The sequence below is a fragment of the Papilio machaon genome, chromosome 1 (assembly GCF_912999745.1).
Source record: "Papilio machaon chromosome 1, ilPapMach1.1, whole genome shotgun sequence".
Classification (NCBI taxonomy): Eukaryota; Metazoa; Arthropoda; class Insecta; order Lepidoptera; family Papilionidae; genus Papilio; species Papilio machaon.
This window is the reverse complement of record NC_059986.1, coordinates 1,345,657-1,370,322: the sequence shown is the minus strand read 5'-3', so window position 1 is coordinate 1,370,322 and position 24,666 is coordinate 1,345,657. Positions and strand designations below refer to the sequence as shown.

Sequence of the window (24,666 nt, the reverse complement as noted above, 5' to 3'; positions counted from 1 at the left end):
AAAAAGAAAATGAAGCTTAATTTATTAATACCTTGTTCACTCTAAAAAGAACTTTCATAGTATGTCCTAGCTATAAACTTGCAAAAAATACTGCATATATTAATGTTATTATATGATTTATCCTGAGTACCAAGTAGTGGTAATGCAGCTTTATATTCCACGTGCAAACTGCAAAATCGGATAGTAAATTAAATTCGTAGTAGATAAAAATGTAGTTGAAAAAATTGAAGACTGTCCTTGGTAACAAGTGGCGTGATGTCACAATGCGCTGGAGCGCGGAAAAAAGCAACGCGAATGCTAGGCGCGTGCTCGAGTATCTTTATTCAGATATGGATCGATTTTTTCTCTTCTATGACTTAACCATACTTTTATATTATTTATCCTTAAAAAAACTAAATAAATCTCATTTTATTTTAACTATGAAGTTTGTTGCCGATACAAACGGACCTCCTTGTAAACACGTTTTATTAAAAAAATTATATTTTTAAATATAGAACAGTTTTGTATTTTTTTTTTCCTTTTTATGCATAATTGTATTAGTGACATATCTACAAGGAGGTCCGTTTGTATCGGCAACAAAGTTCAAAAGTAACTTGCGAATAATTATATTTTTTGTTTGAATATCAGTACAAATAAAACTTTCCTTACAACTTCCTAGGGCGGTGGTTAGTCGATACTATGGAGAAATAATTTTTATAAAATAACATGTAGCATATTTAATAGCTTCAATACAATTGTCGTATTTCATAATACAGTCTTTTTATCATAAGAACCACTAGTCCTGTAATAAAATACTTTCGCATCTAGTTATAATCCAGCTACAAATTGGCCGTCTGAGTGGAACGGGCGTGTCGCAGCCTAGATCTAAATTATGTCATCCGACGTTTGAGGCGCCGTCTCCGGGACTATGAGGGTCATTACAGCGATGCGGGTAGGGCGGATATGAAGGCATTATGCTAGTTTCACACGAGAGCAGAACGGAGAATCAGTGCAGTAGTTCAGTGCAGCACTGCTATTGTTTGAGCGCACACGCCATGCCAGAGCCGTAATGTTTTGACAGAAAGTGTCTTTTACATAAGTAAACTACACTATTCTACTACACTGCTTCGCTGTTGTGGCCTCGTGTGAAACTAGCATTACTCTGATAACCCACCCCGGTTCGTTACGAGCACGTAGAGGCTTCGCGTGACTTTCATATAATGAGAAATTGCATTAAGCTTTATAGTCATAACGTAGATAACTTCCTACAAAACATTTAGTACGATTAATAACTTTCTTGTGGATTTCTTTGGCGGTTATCAAAGAAATAGCCTAAAAAATTAAGATACCTAAAATTAATAACGAAAGAGACACCATACAGGTCACTTACAAAGTGCTATATTTAACAAAAATTATCACAGTTCATTACTCGTGTAGATTTTATTATAATATCGTTCCTTATTCATTTCAATCTGTGACTATAAAGCTGTAATATTAAAGTACAAAAGACGTAGTGAATAGCACGAGGGCGGAAGAGGAAGTCCATCGGTCTCAGGCGAGCGGTGCGCCACCTGGCGGCATGTGACGACAACACCGGTTTGTCCACTAGTTTTTGTTCAGCCCTTTTAACCTTTGCGATCGTGATAAACTATGGTTTCGACGTTTTTATTTAATTATGTATTGTGAAGTGTTTTTTCCGGTCAATACTAATTTGAAGCTTTTGTATTGGAGCTTTGCCTCTTTACAATTTTATACTACCTACCATAAGTTTTTTTTAGTCAAACTTAAGTATAGATGGATCTTTTTAACTAGTATTTAGCTGATAAAGAACTTTTATTATAATTAGTTAAAGAAATGAAATTAAACATGCAATCTCAAGATACAGAGTAATCGATAATTAAGTCATAAGCGAACTATTATTATGTCGTAGTAATAGATGTAGCATTCTGAAATAATACACGGAAGCGTCGTAGTAAACAAGCGACGGTAGATAAAAACTTGGAACCCAACGGTAGCGAGGCGGGCACGTGTATCTCCCGCGCCCCCCGTAACAAATACTTCCTATTGCTATAACCAAACACACGTAGAAGTAATTGATCACTTTCTGTCTTTATCTGTATCGTTTACTCATTGATCTCTTCTAGACCTCTGTTGTCCTGGTACTTCCAATACATACTCAGGGGTGGGTAGTAGTGCACCGCTGTATCGCTCTATTCTGGACTCTGAGTTCTCGGGTCATGTCAGCCCCAGTGATTTCATATTCACCGCCTCGTAGATGTAAAAGTATAAAATCAACAAAATAACCATTAATACAACTATAGTGTTTTATATGCCATCATATCAGTATAGTTTTGAGGCCATTCATCCGTCTCGTTCTTCATAATACAATCAGTCGAAGGTTTGGTCCTCGGAAGCAGCGTCGTGAATATAAATTGGCGTGTCTTATGCGTTCTGATCTCGACTCAGAGATGTGGCCACGACGGGAATAGACTATACGATAAAATTGCGACCGCTTTTATAGATCTTTAAATACACAAGATCGAGGTAGCCGTGTTATTTTGCTGTTGCCTTTACGTAAGTGTACATTTATAGGATTTGAAAATATGTAACCAATGTGAGATGACCCATATGTGAGGTAATTGATAAAGCGTACAAAATATAAAGTATTCGAAACTCTGAAAGTATGAAATACTCTCTACGCATATTTATACCGCACAAATTTGTCGTATTCACAGTAAAGGATTCCAAGTAACTAAAAATTGGGATATAAGTTACATATTATTTTGTAAAAAAATATATTCGTCGTCAAACTATCTCTCGTATGTGCGCAGCGAACAATGAAACAATAACAAGTGGACCGTCAAAAGGTGTGAATATATCACTAAGGAGGAAATCAACACTCGGGCCCATCCGGCGGACAAATTGACGCCACTGATTACCGCCTCCTCTCGCACGGGCACCGGGCAGGTGTCCCAATTCTTCTCATTGTCACACACGTCCGAGATATCTTTATACGATCAAATTATGCGAACTCAGACCGATATAATTGTGGCATATCGGTCACATTCCAGCCAATTATATGTGAGCTCGCGCCCCAACGAGTGAGACGTACGGAATTGACAGCGCGACGAACGCAATTCAAATCTGTGACGATGCGATCAACATTTATCGTATCAAATCAGACATCATAAGCGACGTTCTATTTTAGATTTTATTACCGTACAGGAGGGTTCCATATTGATTTGGATTTAAATAGATCGTAATACTTTCAATACAAGTCAAATCCGACTCTATTTTATAAGTTTAAAGTTCAAAATCGATCAAATGTGAGGTAAATTTAAACTAGGAAGGTAGCTCCGGCAATTTGCCTATTGCCCTGCTCAATTATCGCCCCCCCGCGCTCATTACTGAATTAAGGCGAGAGCGACAGTAGATATATTTCATGACGCCTCCGCCATTGCTGATTCGGGAGGATGTTTTACGTAACCGATTGTTACCTGTCCATGTTTTACATTCGATATTATCAGTATTTTATACAAAAAATAACTTTAAAATAAGAAAGTCCATGTGTCGCTTCCACGGGTTGGTCCCTACCAATTCCTACCCTATAATACCCCTATAATATACCCTATAATCCCTATAATACCTACCTAGGTCTAGGGGGCGCCTGCCCCTGCAGTTGCCCCCTAGACCTAGCCAAGATCATCGACTGGCAACGCCCATCAGGAAGTGCAACTAACAAGGTTAGTTTCAAAAAATTTCATATAAAAGGAATAAAAATCGAAAAACGTCAGAGTGTAGCGCTAATGACGCGATATAAAGCGATCATTACAGGCGGACATCATTAATAAAGCGGTTGAAGCGAGCCAATAAAATTAACGGCGCCAATTCCTGGAGCTATGTTCCCGAGGGAAACGGAATGAGCTTTAAAATTAATTGCCTGTTATAATAGAGCTAACAGCTTGCGAGATTTAACTTACGAACAAATCATAAATCATAATATATACCTTATAGTTGGTGAATACGAAGACGTAGTAGGTATCTCGTAATTTCATAATTGGGATTGAATTATTATCTAGATACCGATACCGATACCTACTTATGAATATGTTGCGAATTATTTTTGAAAGGAAGTCTGACTAATACCTGGTGGAGCTATTATCAAGCCGAGGCGAGTCATTGTGTACTTATTCTTCCGTATCATAGAGGTAAAGTCAATCGGGATAATAGTTTTTTAATTAACAACTAGTTTTACTGACTTCCACAATGCATTCAAGTGTACTCACCAGGCATGAAATGCAGCAGTGCCGCAGTGATGGGGTACAGACTAGGACTGTAGGTGATGTCGGGGCATGCGTAGCCCAGTACGGAGACGACACGATCAGCAACCGCGCGCCCCTTGCGCGTCAGGTGGTAACCGAGGCAGTGCGTCGCCTCCACGAACGGTGGCAGCATGATCGGCTTGTCCGGCAGTTCCACTGTACCGAACACCTGCGAAACAAGAAAACAACTTGATAAATAAAAGGTTCTTTATAGCAGATACTTTTAAGAAACATAAGTTAAAAAGTAGGAATGTTTGCAATTACAAACATATTACATTGCTAATGCAGAAATTACACTATATTATTCAAGAGACTCAGTTAACATCTTGTCCGTTTTACAAGAAGTACATAAAGAATTGAGCATTTGTAAAAATTGTATTATATTTATAAAAAATTCCATTCACCGTTTGCGAATTGATTGAATAAACACACGTCGTTGACTACCTGACTGTGGACAAATTCGCAAGTGCGCTCGTGATTATCCACTTTGCGCGCGAGGCCGCTGATCCGGCTACAACAGGCACCACCGGTTGTCTAATCGCTTTTAAATAACTAAATCGTTCAATTGCTCTTAACTTAAAACAAACTAAAATAGTATCCAGATTAACGACGATAATGTTACTAAATATTAGGTAATAACGAGTCTGTCATTTTGATTTCAATGGTATATCATGACTCATGACTAAATAGACTTTAAAACCAATTATTACTTCAATCATAAATCTTTACGTCATAGGTTTTTCTATAACTTATACAGTTACGTTAATTAAAAGTGTAAGTAACTTTACTAATTTATATGTATTTTTAACAATAAGTTGGTCGAGGTAGGTACTATCTTACTAATATTATAAATGCGAATGTTTGGATGGATGGATGTTTGTTTGAAGATATCTCCAGAACGGCTCAACGGATCTCGTTGCAATTTGGCATAAATATAGATCGTAGTCTGGAAGTACACATAAGCTACTTATTATGTTTTTTTCTTAATTCCGCACGGACGAAGTCGCGGGCGATAGTTAGTGTCATATATATGAACTGAAATGTTATTTGCATTACCAGTCATTGTCAAACATTAGCGCGCTCTAATCAATATTTTCGTCGGCGATAAGGAAACTAGATAGTGTTTAATTACCTACTACTAAAATACAACTCGGAAATGAACGTGACTCGCAATACTACGCGTTTACATCCCATTGTATGCATGTAGTACATGTAGACAAATTAACCAACCGTGGGTTTTCATTGTCGGATAACTTGCTCAGAAACATCTTACAATAAAACCATTATATAATATCAAACGTATTCTTGCTTTGATAACCCACTCTTATTAAGTTGTAAGCAGATAAGCACACAATTAACGAATCCATAACTTTTCATTTTATTTGGATGCGGTTGTTTATAGCAAACAGGGACCGTAAATAAAACGTATAATGTTTCCTCAATCTTTCTTGATAGCAAAATAATTCAAAAACACGCATTAAACATGCTATAAAAATAGTAGTCTAGTATTGTTATCAATAGCGATAATTTTGAAATAACCATATCCATATTTTGGCAGTGGAAGACGACATTTAGATTATTTACACTCAATAAAAATCGAAGCAAAAGAACAAACGATACATAAACATTTTGCCTTGACGACAAGTTTAGGGAGTCTAGCAAAATGGAGGTTCCACCTTTAGCAACTAATTCATCAACACACAAAAGCCAGAGTTAAACTAACTCGTGAGTTCACTGACCGGTAAATCTCTGATAAGGGAATTAGAAATGCGTTCGAGAGTGGAGACGGTCCAAAGGTGCGATGACCGTGCGCACTGTACGACTGATCAAATACGAATCACACTATGATTTATCAAGGAGACTTTACTTAATGATTCAAACATTATTTGAGCTACCTTAGCTTGTAGCTAACGAAGTCATCTCAGGTGACCCATCGGCCCACCAAAGGTCGAGGAAAATACGCTTAGAGGTGTGGGCAAAACAAGTACGAAATTACGAGCAATCATTAAGTTTGAATGGCATTGTACCAGCCAGGCCAGCCGATGTGGCCGGTGCCAGGTTTATATTTAGATGTCAACAGAGCTCGTTCAGAGATATACAATGAGTAAAACTTGGTGTAACGCTAACGGTTATTGTAATTGAATTTGAAAATGTCATATATTTAGGGTATTTTAAATTGTATTATTATTAGATTTTAATTTCTCGTACATTTCTTTATAACGGACTGTACGAAATTCACCGTTATTGTTTTCTTTTAAGTGTACTCTAACATACAAAACACAAATCACCCTTTAAACCATACACAACATTTCAAAGATCAAATTGGTACATTTTACGAGTCATAAGATAAGGCTTTTAGTATAGCAACAATTTCACTGAAAGATCCATAAAGTTTTACTGTCGATTTCGACTAAACAGATAAAGTCGAGCATCGAAACGTTTTATTTGCGAAACGCTTCGAACGTATCCAAAACATTCCATTACGTGTCCACTCAGCTGTGGGTGTGGATGTACGGGACGTACACTCGTATGTTCTATTTCCAAATTCACTTCCTAACATCATGAATAAGGCATTTCATGTATACGTTTCTGTGCTTCCGTAACTTACACAAACATCAAATATTGCCTTATGATCTTCGTAGTCTAAAACAGTTGACAAATTTTCTAGACTTATCTCAGAGATGTTAGATACACGTCAAATTAGGAAAATCTATTAATAACTAAACATTTAAATAAAAAATTCAATATATTAACGGTGTTAGTGTACTGTCGACGCACAGTAGGTAATGACGTTTATCCTATAAATATTAACTAATTGGCTCATTAAACAGTAACGATGTTTATTCATATAAAGTAACGTCCATTCGAATAAATAGCAGCTGCGGTCAATTATACTAAGCAGCAAAAAATTGGTATGTACAAAAAAAACATTTAAAAAAAAAATTTTGTACACATTTCACATAAGAATTGATCTGCCAAAGCAGTTCGGTTACAGAATGTCGGCGTGTTGATTTATAAGCTCGCAAAAAATATCAAGCTCTCTGGTAACCGTTGCTTCGTAAAAAACTTCATGAGTTATGTCCATGACTGGCTCCTTTTGTTATGAACTTCGTTTAGTGTGTTTTCTTTGATGTTGCCTTTTGTCTATGCCAATAAGTTACCCGCGGCGACTGCCAAAATATGCGAGGAATCAAACGTAGTGACGTAAATTATAAACAATTGTTACCCATGCATTGTATATATGCATTCTCACTGAAAATAGATTCGTTGTCATCTATTTAGTCCACAAGTGTACTTTATACCCACAAGTCTTCTTACTCTGACAGTTTTACTATGTTTAAGAGCTTTACTCTGGAACCAAGATATCGTTAAAGGTCAGAATTATAAAAGGGTAAAAGGGTCTCTAACATTATTATGAGTGTAGGGTAAGAATAAAGGTTGAAAGGGCAACAGAAACGGCTCAATCGAGTGTCGGACTTTTTACTTAATAAATTTATACGCTCCAAGGGATCCAAGCAGTAAATATGTATTTTATAAGAGAAAAGTAATTATAGAAGTGAATAATTAAAACCAATAATAATTTACAATGATTCAAAATAGAACAGAATAAAAGACGTCCCCACACGCCGGCTGTCATTCCGCCGCTCGCCCCTCTCCACCGGTCGTCCTTCGCCGAGTCAAGGCCGCCACAGAGCAAACACATCGGTCAAAAACAAAACCACTTAAACCAGTTCCACAACACCACATCTGAGACTAGTGTTGTTCATGATAAAAACTTTAAAATGGCCGTCAGCGTAAATATTTGAGTTAAATGTTTAAAGAAAGAACATTGAAATGCGTGAGTGAAATGTAAACATGCTTTATAATTAAATCGTGTTCTAGTTGTGCGAAATATAATAAACAACAAGAAAGAAAACTATTCAGACTACATTGTAACTGTCACTTAAATTAAATAAAATGTCACGGACAATAAATTATTCCATGAAAATTTATTCTAATAATAAGATTTGCGCACACTTATGATATAGGTTGGTATTCGATATGCTCTTGTTTATTCCCGTTAGATGTTTGCACAAACAAATGCACTCAGGGCGCGCCTTGATATCGACTCAAATATTTTATGCGTTGTTATTGAAAGCTTTCGACACACGTTCGCTAATAACAACTATAAATTATTGAGATAAACGGCAGCGGTCGAATGTTTCTACGAGAGTTGCAAATACGAAATCGAACGTCCTTCGAATACAAAATACATTCTCACGACTATATTAGGGACTGTCCATTTATCACATGAGCCTCGATAGTAGAGGGACGTTTGGGGGGGAGGACGTTCTATAACATCACCACATATCACCAGAGAGGGTGGGGGTGTCAAAAAAATACTAAAAAAACATCACATGATTAGTGGACGACCCTTAGACAAATGGTATGATCTGCTATATATATAGAAATATTCCGAATATACCCACTATGTTACAACTATAAAAGTAAATCTTAAGCGTACTTAAATCGTCCGGGTTATAGTCAGGAGCAAAAGGGGCACAATGGGCACGTGGGCGAAGCGCTAAGTCCCCAATTAGTGCAGAGCCAACCTCGACGCGACCTCTTGCCACCGACAATCAACGGACTAATTCAATAAAATGCCACAGACAATTACGGAATTGCAAATTTTGTATAACGACGATGTTTTTTATGTGCCGGTTCCGTGTTGTTTACATCTAAATGTTTGCTTTTCCTTTGTGTATATTAAGGTTGTGTAAATATAAAAAGTTTATCTGAAACTGAACTGTAGTAATAAATAAAAAGCGACTATCTTGATAATTGAGGTGAAGGAAGCTTATATTTTGGAACCTTTACTGGTTTTAAAATTTAAATAAAATAAACTTCTCAAACTAAAAAAGTTTAGAGACAATAAATTATATGTTAATTCTATGCGTTGTTGCTCAATACTTACATTCTCAAAAAAAAAACTCTTTCACATCTAAATAAAAATAGAAGAAGCAATTCAAAAGAATAAGGTTTACGACAATTGAAACGCGCATTGAACTTAATGCGATTGCAAAATTTGAACCAAAATAATGTTGGATAATGATTGAAATAAATACGCTGCCGACGTTATACCGCTCGCAAATAAGTTCGTTGATACTATTTCTGTCGGAGCGAATCCACAAGGCGGATTCCGTCGGAAATAACTCCTCTCTACATACAGCATCGCACCGACCGCCTGTAAATCTTTCGCGGTGGCGAGTCGATTGTGAAAAACATTCCGGCCACCTCGACAGCAAAGCGTTACGTCACCGGCCAACAAACTGAACTGTAAACAATCGATCGATAACATCGAATAAATTAAAATTAAATTTAAAATGAACGAATCAGATCATGAGAAAGCGCATTAACAATGTAGTTTAATAAGCTACTGTTTACTGACAGCTGAATAAACATGACAGGTATGGCCGAATATACTCGCATAGCCAAAGAGTATGATAAAGTTTATGCATTATGCCAGTAGGAAGGCGTGTATAATTCTGAAATATTCAAAACAGTGAAAAAAAAAATAATTTTAATTATAAGATACCTTAGCTAGTTTGGTGATTTAACTATTTTCCAAATTTCAGATTCTTCCATCTTAGGAGTAACGATATTTTGCTTTGTACTAATTCGATTAAGCTCTACACTACCTACCCTGTTACCTGATAGGCGTGTTATTTTCTATTTTATTCTATTTATAAGTCAGATGGACCGACTTGTTTATTCCGCAGTGGTTAGTTTAACAAATGTTAACCTAACTACGATAACGTTATCATTGCTGATAGTGAAAAATACTAAGTAAATAAGCACAGCAAACATATTCAACTTAATAATTACAAAACTAAAATTAAATCATTATTTTTAACCCTGTTTTGTGGATATAATTATTTTTGGTCAGATATATATTTCCTCAATTGTAATCCCTCTCATTGATAAAACAGAGATAATGTACAGGTGGTATAGCAAACACAGTGTCATAATTATTCCGTCTAACGGATACATCAATTACATTGTGATGAGACGGGCTCGATCGTGTGCAGCGACAATTTCCGTATCAATCTAGACTAGAGCAATGTAAACATAACTAGATAACCTCCGGCGTTGTTTACTGCGCCTAGCTTGATTGACAGCGCGATATATCGAGATATAATTGACCCGCGGGCTATCTGTAGCCTTTGACTATAGGGAAAAGGACTAAGCAAAAAACCGTAGTAGTACTAAATAAATTCTACCACTTTTCGCGGGCGTGAGGTAAATATATAAATCACACATTCATAAATGTGTAATATATGTTTATCTTTGTAAAATGAAAACGTCTTTATGAACGCATATTGACTAGTATGTGAAAAACTTATTATTATTTTAGTTTATATTTGAAAGAAGGGAATGAGCGCGTTTGACTGGTCCTGTCTCTTAAAAGTCTAATTCTTTAATGAAGCGAGATTGCTGCAGTCCACTGCGCTGTTTACGCTATACTGTTTATCTACATGTTTTTAGGTCATTTAAGTTTATGCACTTGCAGACACCGCTTAAAGTGTTGTATTATTTATTTTGTAATCAAAACAGTTGCATGAATATGTACTAAGATCTGGTCTTGTCCAACGATTTACTGTTGAGTCATAGATTATGCAAATACAATAATTCTTGTCTATCTGCTGTCTTAACAACTAAGTTAAAACATACTTCTTCGTCATTTCCATACTATCGCATCACAAATTATATCGCGCTTATTAAATACGCAACGAAAAGCTCGTTATCCACCGCCGCATTTCGGAAAGGATGAAAATATCAAAAGGTCGTGGAGTAAAGTCTTCAAGGTCGAGCGCAAGCAAGGTTCGGCGCGTGGTATAACCTGTCCATGTATGAAAAGGGCTCGATAACTCGAGAACGTCACAAAAACACTGCATTTAATGAACATAGCAATAGCACGATAACAGTATTTTTAAGACGCCAGTGGCTGATCAAAGTTACTGTTTTAATTTTAATCCTCTATATTCAACTATTTAAGTAATAAGTATAATTTGTAATCTAAAAAGCTTCGCGCGCAATTAAATTCGGCTTTTTTACTTTTTATTGATACATTATTCTTTATAAGGAGTTTCAATATCTACGTGTTAGATAAATGGATATATTGTATATCTCCCTTGCGTAATCCGTGCCGAGATACACAAGGGATAATTGCGCAATCATTGCGGAGAAATGTCTCAAACACTTGACGTCCGCGTTACATTGTATCGCATCTGGTTCAGATGTAAATGGCAAGAGAATTGCTAATGGTGCATTAGTTAAATTGGAACACAATGCTATCGTACCTTTCTTGTGTTTGAGTTTATAATTTGCATCAAAATATATCATTTAAATAAGGATTCAGGTTTATTACAAAGTTTTTATTGTAGAGAAATCCATGTAACCATCCAAAGGCACTGAAAACATGTTTATACGATAAAACTATTTAAAAAACACTTTGTGCTTGATTGTACATTTTTATCAAACAAAAAATCCTAACCATAAGCAAACTAAACAGAAAATAGCGCCGCAATAGCGAGGCGACCGTTGCCCATAGACATCCGCAAATGCAGATGCGTTGCCTACCTTTAATCAACGGAGAAGGGAACGCACAGAAAGAGGATATTTTACCTTCCTATGCGTCCCCTCTTCTGCCAAATCCACTTCCCCTTCCCATCCTATCCTAATAAGAAAAGGGTGGAAAGGGAATGAGGACTAAAATTAGGCCTCCGGTACCACACTCATCGAATGAAACGCGGAATTGCTTCCACTTCACGCCTGTCTTCTGTGTGGTCGTGGTATTGCACCGGTCGACCCGGCCAATTCGTGCACCCAACAAATATTGTTGTTGCGGGATCTACCACTGAATACAGCACTATTTAAACTGTAAGTATTATAGGGATATAAGCAAATGAACAAAAATTTTATAAATCTAAGATAAGATAGTAAAGATCCAGCGTAATACCGCAATGACACAAATCTTCGTATATAAGTAACTTTTCCTATGCTTAATATTAGAGACTTTCAAATATTGTTGAGTTCTTTATTCCGTGGGGTAAATTATCAGCAAGCTTTATACTATAATAAGAAACTTAAACCCTTTTTTATTATTTTAGATTATATTACTATCCACTAGTGCGATGAAGTTAAATAAATTATCATTTTTAAAGCTTAAAAAAAACGTACTTGTTAAATTAGTAAGGTTGTTACTATGTAGAACACTTAAAACATTATTAAGTCTTTAATAGTGCACAACAAAATGATCAATTGACCTAGGTCGTCATAGAATCTCAAGGTATATCAAAAGCAAAGAACGCGGACCTTTATTAAAAATTGGCAGAGCATGTGACACGGTGTTACAAAGATGCCAAATGTTAATCTAATCGTCGATGTGTCAGTGCCATGATTAATTTATAGTCTAAAACATAATCAATTTTCTATGAGTACTTTTCATATTTTGCAATTTGTTTTTAACGTTGCGGTTGATTTACCACCTTCACTATTATTCAACACTGCGTCAGCTCAACGAAATTAGATTTAATTTTAATTACTAATCGTTTGTTTCTGAGACCAAAATACCTGTATCTTTGATACAACAGAGAAAAAACAATACGTTTAACACAGATTTTTTTTTTTGGTCTCAGAAATTTATAATCTACGCTGATCACTAGTATTCAATGCAATTTGAAATGAATCTTTGTAATCGTGGGAAATCTCACTAATCTTAATGCATTCGATACGTTTAACAATAACAAAGAATGATCTAAATCAGGCAGAGTTCTAAATCAGTGCTGGCAGTTACTCAATCATATAAACAAATACAAAGGATTGGCGGAAACTGTTCTATGTTCGTACAATCGGATGTTACGAAATTATTTTGTATATTTTATCCTTCAGTCACAATGCAGATATCTTGCACTCAAAATTCAATGCAACTTGCATATAAAACTGATTGAATTGCAAATGACAGCCGTATCCGTAGGCACAATCGTCAATAATAGTGCAGAATCAACGCGTTTTGCGTAAATCGACATTGTTGGCTTAGACGATCTGAATAACAGATACCTTGTTTTATTTATATCGTCTAGACATACAATTTATTGAAAAAGGATTTAAGGGTAAAGTGTTACTGGAAACAATGAATGCGAATTATGTTATCAAAGTTTCTGTAAACTCATATATTCTCTCGTCAATATATAATACTATATGTTACAAAATACTTTCTAAAAAACATGCCAGTGCTATCATATCTTATCTCTAAACTACTATAAACAAGAAAACAGAAAGAATTACGATAAGTTATCACTACTTCCAAGCTAAAGTAGACTGTATTAATCCCCTTCACTTAACCAACCACACTTAACCCTATTTAATACAGTACAAATTGACATGTCCATCTAGAGGCATTAACTATCGTTAAAACGCTTTTAGTATGTTGTATTTCCCTTTATGACAAGCTGAACCTAGCAAACGAAAAAAAGGAACAACGAAGACAATTCAAGTTTATCGAGAATCGAGTGTTAATGCAGGAAGCTGACTTTTGTTTTGATTTGCAGGTTGTTCCTTAATCATTTTCGTAAACCAATAAACCCCGCTCTCCTTTTTCGACCAGTCATTAGCACTTCCCTCCACACTCACCTCACCTTATGACTCGTTCACCTGACAGACGAGGACGTAATCGATTCGTGAAATCTCTCTCAAATTCGACAAACTGATAAAGGCAAATTAAACTAACTGTAGCGCTAAAATTCACAAGTGCTCTGTAATTTAATTTGAGTATACTTTTTTTATGTCACTTTAGATTCTGTTTAAAATTACTAGAACATTCCTTAAACGATAAGGGTACCGGTACAAAAACGTCACCGCGTCTGCCACAAAACAGTTGCATTTGCGTGGTATTTGAGTTCACCAGTTTCATATTACAGCTTTATTATACTTTGTTTATACAACCTTATTAATATGTAATTTTTGGTGTTTGGATCCATTGCATCGAACCTAAGTAAATAACATTTTACAGTAAATTATGTAATGTCAAAGAAAATTGTTTACTAATTTCATATCAGAGAAAACCTGACAAGATATCGCGCCTAACAGGAGATAATGTGATCTGCTTTGTGCTTGCATAGTTGCTTTTAGCAGTGCAAAACACGAAGAACTCGAAGTTAATGATTTACCGAATAATAACCTTACCTGATTCTGCCTTCTAGAAAAATTGTCTACAAATTTCTCTCATAAAAAATTAAACCATTGCCATTATTGCAGGAACCGATTCAAAGCTCAATAAAAAATCATGAATGGTGTTCCAAAGATATCGATTGATATAAATTTTAACAGTGGCAACACTGTGTGTAAAGTGCGCACGTGACTGCCATGTACCAGAGGTGAGGTGAGAAAGCAAAGTGAGTCGCTATTCTTGGACTTGGCTCGCGGCCACCGCACGCCGCGTTACCTATGTAAGACAATTAATGCCTTCTGGGATTTTTGTAAAATGTCCGATGGTATTTTAGTTTTAATGACAAATTTGGTGCCAAAACCGAGAATAGCCACACAACGAGCCGTCGAGTGCGATAATTACGAAAATGTGACAAAACGACAACAGCTTAATATAGCGTACTCGATAAAGTATTATCTTTTCTCACCGAATCAATGGTTATATTTAGGATATGGATCAACGCATTGGCACCTTTATAACTTTTGCTTTGGCAGCTTTTGTTTGAGTTAAACGTAAATATAATACACAGCCAAAACATTAATCAATCAAAATTAATCAATGAAACGGTTTAAAATGCTGCTGCATTATTATCAATTGCAATTATTGTCCAATATGCTTACCATTTCATACGACCAAACAACAAATATAACTAAAATATGTACAAAATATAATAACAAACGTATAAAATGTACATGCAGCACCTTGATAAGTTTGAGATTAGTAACATTTTCGTATCTGACGTACATATCTTACGAAATATTATGAAAAGCGATTGCTCTTATACGGAAACATATCGCGTCGTCATGGTAACGGGGCCGGGGCAGGGGTGGGAAACATAATTATAGATAATTCTGTTGTCATTAATCTCCAACGAAGTGACTAGTGACTGGCAAATGACAATGTAACAGATTGGATTCCTCGAGATATGTGGTTAAAGGTAATGATGTTCTATGTGCAACAACTTATCGATAACATTAACAATGTTAAAATAATAAGAGAAATGACAACACACATACATACAAACATTAGTATTATCTTTATCATGAGTTTATGAAATTGAAAAGTAAATAACGACTGCAATTCATGAATGACTTATATGCATAATCCCCAAAATAATATCATCCGATTACTTTATTTTGGTGCAATCAATATGATTTACAATTTAAGACAGATAAGCGACCACCTGTAAATAATGCAAGCTTACGACTGACATTAATAGATTTATTACAAAATAGAGGACGTATTGGTAAAACTACTACTGTAAAACAAGTCCACATAGATACTACATCATAATCGGAAACTCAGAATATCCATTTTTGACAAATTGTAAATAGTAGGAATAAAAATAAGACATTTAAAAGGTATTTAAAAACGCAAGAATCAAGTCTATCATACATGAAATATTAATAGTTGAAAATAAAATCTCCAACGAAAAAAGACGCACAAGTCATCGCATCACCGTCGTCCTAATTACATTACACGACAGATATCAAAACACAGAGTTATTAAACCAAAAATATAAAGCGTGAATTAGAACTGGCTGAAAATGAGTTCATCAAGAGATTTAGCAAAGGCCCGGGTTCAATTAAAGCCACGCCGCGCCAGACCGACCTAATCGGATTGCTCTAATGAGATTACGGAATCCGAAGACGCAAAGCGCTCAGCGACAAGCGGATTTCACTGAATATTTCATTCAGTATACAGTCCCTGTCTTTAACATAGCAAGAGCAAATTTTAATTATGGAAAACCAAATACCTATTCTATTAATATTACCAGGAAATCTGGCGAAGTTCGATATTGACAGGCTTTCCATCGATGTAATCGAAAAGCGAAGGTAGCTATCGCGTGTACATCTTATGAAATGGACTTGAAGGTCTGAATACAAACCCATTTCAGAAGATGTAATGCTTGGAATAAATTCGGTTGGCAAATCGACCATGGGAACTATTCTGAAAATGACAACGATTACAAACATGCATTGTGGTTCACAGAGATACATCGTATGGCACATGGTCGAGCACGAGGTCAAGGCGGCGCGGCCGTTGGCACAACACATGATTTCTCTTGACAATGCGATTGAAAGACGGCAAGGGACGCGTGCCGAAATACTATACTGAATAGTCTAGATTTTAACCAGAACCATTGCTATCCGAACGAGCGAGCTAGAACCGACATCAACTCACCACTCACGTGAACAGTTGAATGAAAATATATTATGCATAGAAGTATAATTGACTTTCGTCGCTGGCAGAATGTTCCTTAATTATTGTAAGTTTTGGAACGAAGTTCCTTATCGCGCGTTGTGAAAGGGGGCTAGACGGAAAAAAATCTTACGAAAAGTTGTCACGACACTTTTAGCTATAGTAACCATGGCAACGACGTGACAATATATAACGAAAATTCATAGAAATAAAATGTACTTCTTGTGAAGACTTAAGTTTTTTATTCATAGAATAAACATTGGTTCCTTCACTAATTAATCGAAAGGAACTTCGTTCCATCCGGGTGTCCCTTGACACCTCTCAAGTTTTTTTTACTTCAGAACATTTTGTCTCTTTCCAATACACAACAATACACCAGTAAGATCTATGCAAATAAATACGAAATCAAGTTTAGTCACAGATATCACAGAGATTACGGGAGCTGCATACATAAATATCACGTAAACATTGTTCGGAAGTGAGTGCCGGAATGGTCACATCAGGAAGCGTGACATCAGCTTGGAGGCGGATATTTTGAGATGTACATACCTTTGCCTTCGCTTCTCAGAAAACCGGAATATTGGCGAGCGACCGGCGCGTGCCCAACTCTTTGACTCATCGCTAGCGTTCTCATTGTGTTTGTCATCGCGGAGTTTGATAAACAAAATCATTGATCTTTAAATTATCTTCTTACAGTTTCGGGCATTTTACATAAACATCGTTTTGTTAGCGAACCTTTTACCCGCGTATTGCATTTCATGAATCAGCAAATAATTTTAACAATATTATACAAATTAACAGACAATAAACACCATGATCTGCACTTCTTTGAGAGTTTTAAGGGGTTATGCAATAGAGAATTTAGCATTTTCAGATGTATTGCAATTTTTTGGACTATTTACTAACGTATTTAAATCCGGTATATATGTTTCGCGACCTACAAATGAATATTTGACATGAGCGCTTTGGGTAACGTTTAGCTTGCAAATTCCGCGTCTTGTATCTTAGTGGATAAGGATAAATTAAGCATCAAGCTTAGATGTACTTAAGGATATGTTTTATAGAAATGGCAATTTGAAACTTTTGTTCAGATAATGTAGACAAAATATAATTTATAATGCAGAAACACATTATAACTTTTTTATTTCTATTGTTTTTACTAATAAATTATGAATCATAAAGCACCGTTTCCCGATGTTAACTCGGTTGGTACATTATTTTCAAAGTAGCATTTATGCAAAATTATTTTGAATATATACATCTACCTATAACATCTATGTATATACAATTTATGTTTAAATACATATGTACAAATGTAATGATCATGCGCACAAGCGAAGGTGATCGGGCGTCAGTTGACGACATGCCAACGCTGGCCGAAATAAAGTACATAATGCACTCGGCCGGTAAGAACGCCTCGGTGGGGCATTATTGGCAAATGCGTGATATCGTAGAGCTCTCGGCTACAATACAGCAATCCAAGGCGCTTATCACATAGCGAGTTATCTATCAGTCTATAAATCAACGTATCCCGTATCATTTGCCAACGAAAATTATAGATTTATGTTATTTCTGCTGAATAACAGTTAAAAAAACATAAAAGATAAAATAAACAGGCTTATTAAATTATATACCATTTAGCCACATATTTCAAAACTAAATAAAATAAACTTGAGAGGCGTCGAGGGACACCCGGATGGAACGAAGTTCATTTCGATTAATTAGTGAAAGAACCAATGTTTATTCTATGAATTTTTGTTATATATTGTCACGTCGTTGCCATGGTGATATAGCAAAAAAGTGTCGTGACAACTTTTTGTAAGAATTTTTTCCGCCTAGCCCCCTTTCACAACGCGCGATAAGGAACTTCATTCCAATAAATAAAGATTACAGTCAAAGGTCAAGCAAGACATTTAAATTTGATCAACTAAACACCCGACAGTTTTAGTCCATCATTGTCAGAATTTAAAGAAAAAAACATAACTGTTACTTGTGAATAAATAACGAACAACAATTACAACTTTATTTACGTCTAAAGTATTTATTTAATCTTACCACGTGATTGTACAACTCTCACAACATGTCGTAAACTTTAAACGGGCTATTTGTTTATTGATTAATATGTAATTAATACTATCTATAAGTAATATAAATCTAGAATACGGGAAGCCTTAATGTGATCGTAAGTGTTAAGCCAAAGATCTATTACAACCTATAAAAAAAAATGGGACCCATCTGCAAGCACTTCCTTTCGATTTAAACAATTTTTATCAAAATCGGACCACCAGGGGCGGAGTATCGCGGTAACACACATAAAAAAAAAATCAGTCGAATTGACAACCTCCTTGTTTTTGAAGTCGGCTAAAAATTCTTTAAAGACTATATTGTACTGATTTTAATATAGTACAATTTTGATCTTACTAATATTATAAATTCGAATGTTTGAGTGGATGGATGGATGTTTGTGTTAAGGTATCTCCAGAACAGCTCAACGGATCTCTAAGAAATTTGACATAGATGTAGATCATAGTCGGATAAAACACATAGACTATTTATTGTGTGTGTTTTTTTAAACTCCGCGCGGATGGAATTGCGGGCGACATCTAGTAATAATATAACAAAAATTTATTATTATGCAATTTAGGACATTTTTATACATCAAACATTTTAAATTTCGAATACCACTATGTTCCACCAACGCAACGTCCCCATTGATAATAGGTAGTTTATTTTAAATGCTATTAGAAACCATTGCAAATGTGGATAGCGTTGCTAGGAGTCCGGATAAAGGATAGGTAGGCTTTTTGATTGCGTGTCCGGCCAAAATAAACGGTTTTCCAGCTTTTGTTAGGCTTTTTACATTTCCCAAACGAGAGTGTACCTATTAATACTGAGACAAAATCCTAAATAATATAGGGTGTCCGACCTTTCTACCTAAATGTCCGGCCAAACTGGCTGGTCTGTCCGGCTAGTAGGTTTGGCAACCTGGCAACCCTAAATGTGGACATAGTACAATTATTTGATACTATGTTTATCCATATGTAAATTTAATTGAATTTTCATTTTTTTTGTCTATTTGGAAAGCCGTTTGGGAAATAATTAAATTAATGTTAAGATAATGACGCTTCTCTCGCCGTATGACGTATTCTAATACGCCAGTCTGCATGTGCGTCAGCCGAAATCTGACATTAAGATTTATAGAATAAACCTTTTAAGATTTTGATGTATTTCATAACAAAAACATTGTTATAATAGGGTATCTATGTGTTAAATAATTCAATGTTTTTTTTTTTTTAGATTTTTGCATATAAATTTCTTTTATCCGCTATTTACTTATTCCGCTATAATAACTTTTTTCTTGCAGTAAACACAATCAATCAGAAATCTTAATTGCAAAACAATTGCATGAGTTTATACTATATACTATAAAGCTTTATTATTAGTCATTTGTAAATATGATGCAATGTGATACAAGATGAGACATGTTAACTAAACTAATAAACAAATAGTCCAAGTTCTAATGTACGAGGCGTTTAAAATTATGGCATACTAGCTGAAGCCCGCGACTCCATCCGCGCAAAATTAAAAAAAACTAAAAAGTATCGTATGTGTTCTTTCAAATTATGTTCTATATATCGCCATCATCATCATCATCAGCTCACTATACGTCCCCACCGAGGGGCTACCCCTAACTTGGGGTAGGCTCCGAGCCCCTCGGTTATATATACATCCATGCCAAATTTAATTGAGATCCCTTCAGCCGTTTTGGAGATACCTTCTAACAAATATACATCCATCCATCTAAACATTCGCATTTTTAATATTAGTAAAATAACATTATTTAGGAACGACAAAGCGAAGCAGCGATTAATAAAATCCATCAGCTAAAACAAAGCAACATACTTCACAGAAGCACCAACCGTCATCTGAATAATTACATTTTGTTAAAAAACAATACGCGGAGTTTCATTACAAACGTGTACAAATTACGTTAAATTTCCCGAACCATGGCTTTTGTGTACCATTGTTTGCAACACAAATTCGCCAACGTAATTTGTTTTTCGCTTAACAGAACAATACAATTGTTTCAAATTTTGAGGTCAACGATCCTCGAATTTTAAAAAAATCTGTTTAAATTTGATTTAATTTTCTTTTAATCGTTTCTTTTCCTGAAATTTCCCTGAAAACTTAAAAATTATATTATATATAAGCATACTATATGTTATAAAAGTTACTTTTTTATTTTAAAATATGTAATTATTTCTTAAAAATTATATTATATATAAGCATACTATATGTTATAAAAGTTACTTTTTTATTTTAAAATATGTAATTATTTCTTAAAAATTATATTATGTATAAGCATACTATATGTTATAAAAGTTAATTTTTAATTTAAAAATTTTATTACATATTTTTAAATAAATTAATATGATATTTTTTTGGTTACTCCGAATTTGCCCTTTGTATATGAAGCCTCGGTATTAGGCTAATATTATGTTTCCATGTTTACTTGTGGAGTACTTGAATATTATCTAATATCGAGTATTAATTTTTTACAAGCCTGTACAAGCGTTCGTATTCGCTGACAAAAACATAATCGCTGTGAGGCGCGGTCAAGACAATGAGTGGACCGAATCACTTGCCGTAATCCATACGCACCAGCTGTGCAATACAGGCCATCTACAACCGAATTGTTTGTTTTAAAATAAATAATTTCTCATTAATTAACCACAAATAAGACACTAATCAAAATTTACACAAAGAAATTAAATTGTTTCACGTGTTACTGGTAATTTTAACTTCGGGTTTTATGTAGAGTCAATACTAATTTTACAACCTTTTCATTGCCTTAAAAGTTGAATTTCCAAAATTATAAATTCCCTGTACTTTAGTAAATATCAATGAATTATTTTCGTGATTCATTTATCAGCTACAATCGAGATTCATCATCATCAGCTCACTATACGTCTCTACTAAGGGGCTTGGAGCTTACCCTGAGTTAGGGGTGGTGAGTTAGAAAAGCAAAATTAAGTCTGTAGTGAGCCTTAGCGGGTTGTTTGGAGCGCGGTATTAATTGGGATGCCGTGCGCGTTGATGTCGTACATACCGCGCGCCCGCCTTATGTAATTGTAGAAACTGTGCGCACACTACTACATCACAAAACATATACATTTTTATTGTTTAAATATTTTATTTATATGCACTAAAAGCACTATAATGTACAAAAAAGGCACAACTCGTTTTTATTTTCAATTGTTTTTAAATGAATTAACTGAGTGTAATGACAAAGTAGCAAAGACAAAGATAATAATTTAGAAAAAACAAGCATCTTGTTGAAGTGGAACCAAATGTACTGTTAAAAGTAAACAAAACAATCACGTATAACTTTGACAAATGAAACAGAATCAATGATCTACGAAAATGCTAAACTATGAATTCGATACGAAAATGCGTCGTGATGTAATGTAGTATTCATATTTTAAGAGTTGTGATGAGTCATTGGCGACGACAGAACCTGCTATCTTATCTACATCTTGTTTTCGAGCTCCGCGCTCCACTGAATCAATATCGCCGACAAACAAAAGCGCTAGGAAACATTTTGGGCAACCACGTGACGTACCGACTTGCACGCTGTAATTTCATCTCGAAGCGGCCGTCACGTACGCGCTTACTAACTTGACAATGGAGACCGCACTTAACAAACCCGACAAACGATCTTCATCACATCGCGTACTTACATTAAAGGCGATATTACCGTGGACGAGAGCTTTATCTTGTGAAATAGCTTAAGGCTACCTGAATGAATATTACGTCCTCGATTCGACGACCTTCGGATCGAATACATGTTATCAGGGGGCGCGGTATCTCAGCAGAATTCGGGCGGCGATGAACAAAGTAAATACACGCGACCTTGACGTACGTTTTAACGAGATAAAGTGCACGTTATGATCACATTAAAAGAAAAATAAATTGTAAAAGGAAGGAGTACTGACCTGCGTGACCATGTCCCAGTAGAAGCCGTCGAGCATTGACTTGCCATGCTGGTGCTGGCGGCAGAGCGCGGGCCAGAGCGCGGCACGCACGGGGCTGTTGATGGGCCACGAATTTTCGCGGATGACGAGCTTGAGATCGCGCTTGCGGCCCTGCTGGAGGAGCGGCTGCACCTCCTCATAGGTCTTGAGAGGCGCCTTCTTGCCTGCGAATAAGGGTGAGGGTAAGCACTGCGTCCAGACCGGCGCCGGCGTGTGGTCGCGTGCGAGCGATTCGTCGCTCGGAGCACGAAACGCGGCCGGCTCTATGTACATGGCGGCTCGAACGCGTCGCACATGCTTCCTGTGCGCGCGCGCCGGCGGCACTGCCAGCCGAGCGCCGCACAGCCGCCAGCCTCCGAGCGTGCGATAGCGCCCCGGCACAACCGTACCTTGTTTATCTGACCGTGCAACGCTGCCGCGGCCGAATAGGCCCCGAGCGCGATCTTATCTTGTCTAATAGATAGCTGATAAAAAAGCACTACCATTAAAGTTATAAAATTTAATATCTATTTAATGTTATTATTAAATTATTATTAGCTAATGTCCAGAAGGACATGTCTTAAGTATCACAATCCAGCATGTCTATTAAAACGCAAAAAATGGCTCTTAAAGTCATCTTTTTAAGTTATTTCAATTAATTTTAGTAGTTTTATTTTACTTCGTATCATACGTATTTTTCATAACAGATATGATCAGAGAACTATTGAATGAGGTCATGCAATATTTCTAATTACCTAATTGCATAACGTACAAAGAAAAAAAAACGGTGGGCTACACTGACATTGTAGTGTAAACACAGTGGCATATCAACATGCAGAAATACAAAAATAGTGGTGGAATGGTAGCGGGAACGCACGCGCCCCGCTGGACAGTCGCCAACACTACACAAATGAGTAATTTTGTGCAATCAAAAGACTTACAATTTATTTATAAAATTACAAAAGTACCAACACTAGTACTTCATACTGAATTCTTAGTAATAATGTCAACTGTCTTATGGAATGTGATTTCGGGAAAATCAAATGGTGCAGCCATCTATCTAGATATATCCGTGCCAATGATTCAAAGTATTATTTTTTTACCCGGAACCGTTTTGTTACGGAACTGACTTGGCTAAATCAATTCATTTCTCTGAATTGCGTCACGTAACATCATTATAGCAAAAATGTGTGATAATAGCAAGCAGATGAATACAGATTCTAAAAACTCTAACACCCAGAAGTGTCGAAAGAGTTTACCGATTGTCATTTGTCTTCCCTCTCTCATCTTCTATTCTCTACAATTAAATCTAACACCATAGTTCTCTAATACCTCACTAATTTAGCCACACATTTAATTTCATGTAACAAAATTTTACCTGATACTTGAACTAACAAAAGATAATTTCAATTATACGCATTCATTCCTTGAATACATCAAAAAGTAAATAAATTAAATACGTATCAAAAAAGTCCCATAGCAGTGGCAGTGTTAAGCGACAGATAAGACGAGGTTATCTAGCCGCAGTCTCGACGGGCGCGCCGATTATCACTACGAGTTAATTTTAACCAGTTTAATGACGGAGTCACAACACGCACACCAGTCACAATTGGAATCACAAATATTTTCGTCACTAACGCGAAAATTCTCAAGCCATATATAATAAAAGTTTAAATAAAATTTAAGAATCACTTCGTTGATATCTAATTAGAGTTTATGTTTGCGTCGATACATAATTAGCAATAAAAATGTTATAAAATGTACGTAATAATATAATGTATTTATGTACTATTTAAAAACATTTATGTAAAGGAACTAGAAGAAGTTTTAACACCTATTAACTCGTCTTATATACAGAGATTATGTACAGAGGTATATAACATTTTTTTAAATTTCACAGACA

General features: G+C 35.8%; 1 protein-coding gene across 6 annotated transcripts in view; it reads right to left on the bottom strand.

Moving 5' to 3' along the window:
* The window catches only part of LOC106714258 (GTPase-activating protein skywalker), a 64,254-nt gene that overhangs the window by 21,213 nt on the left and 18,375 nt on the right, over positions 1–24,666 (bottom strand). For all 6 annotated transcript variants that reach the window (XM_045679409.1, XM_045679395.1, XM_045679392.1 and 3 more), the window contains exons 3-4: positions 22,746–22,948; positions 4,266–4,470 (exon numbers count right to left, since the gene is read on the bottom strand). In XM_045679409.1, the coding sequence (XP_045535365.1) occupies positions 4,266–4,470; positions 22,746–22,948 (408 nt within the window). The remainder of the gene's footprint in view (positions 1–4,265; positions 4,471–22,745; positions 22,949–24,666) is intronic.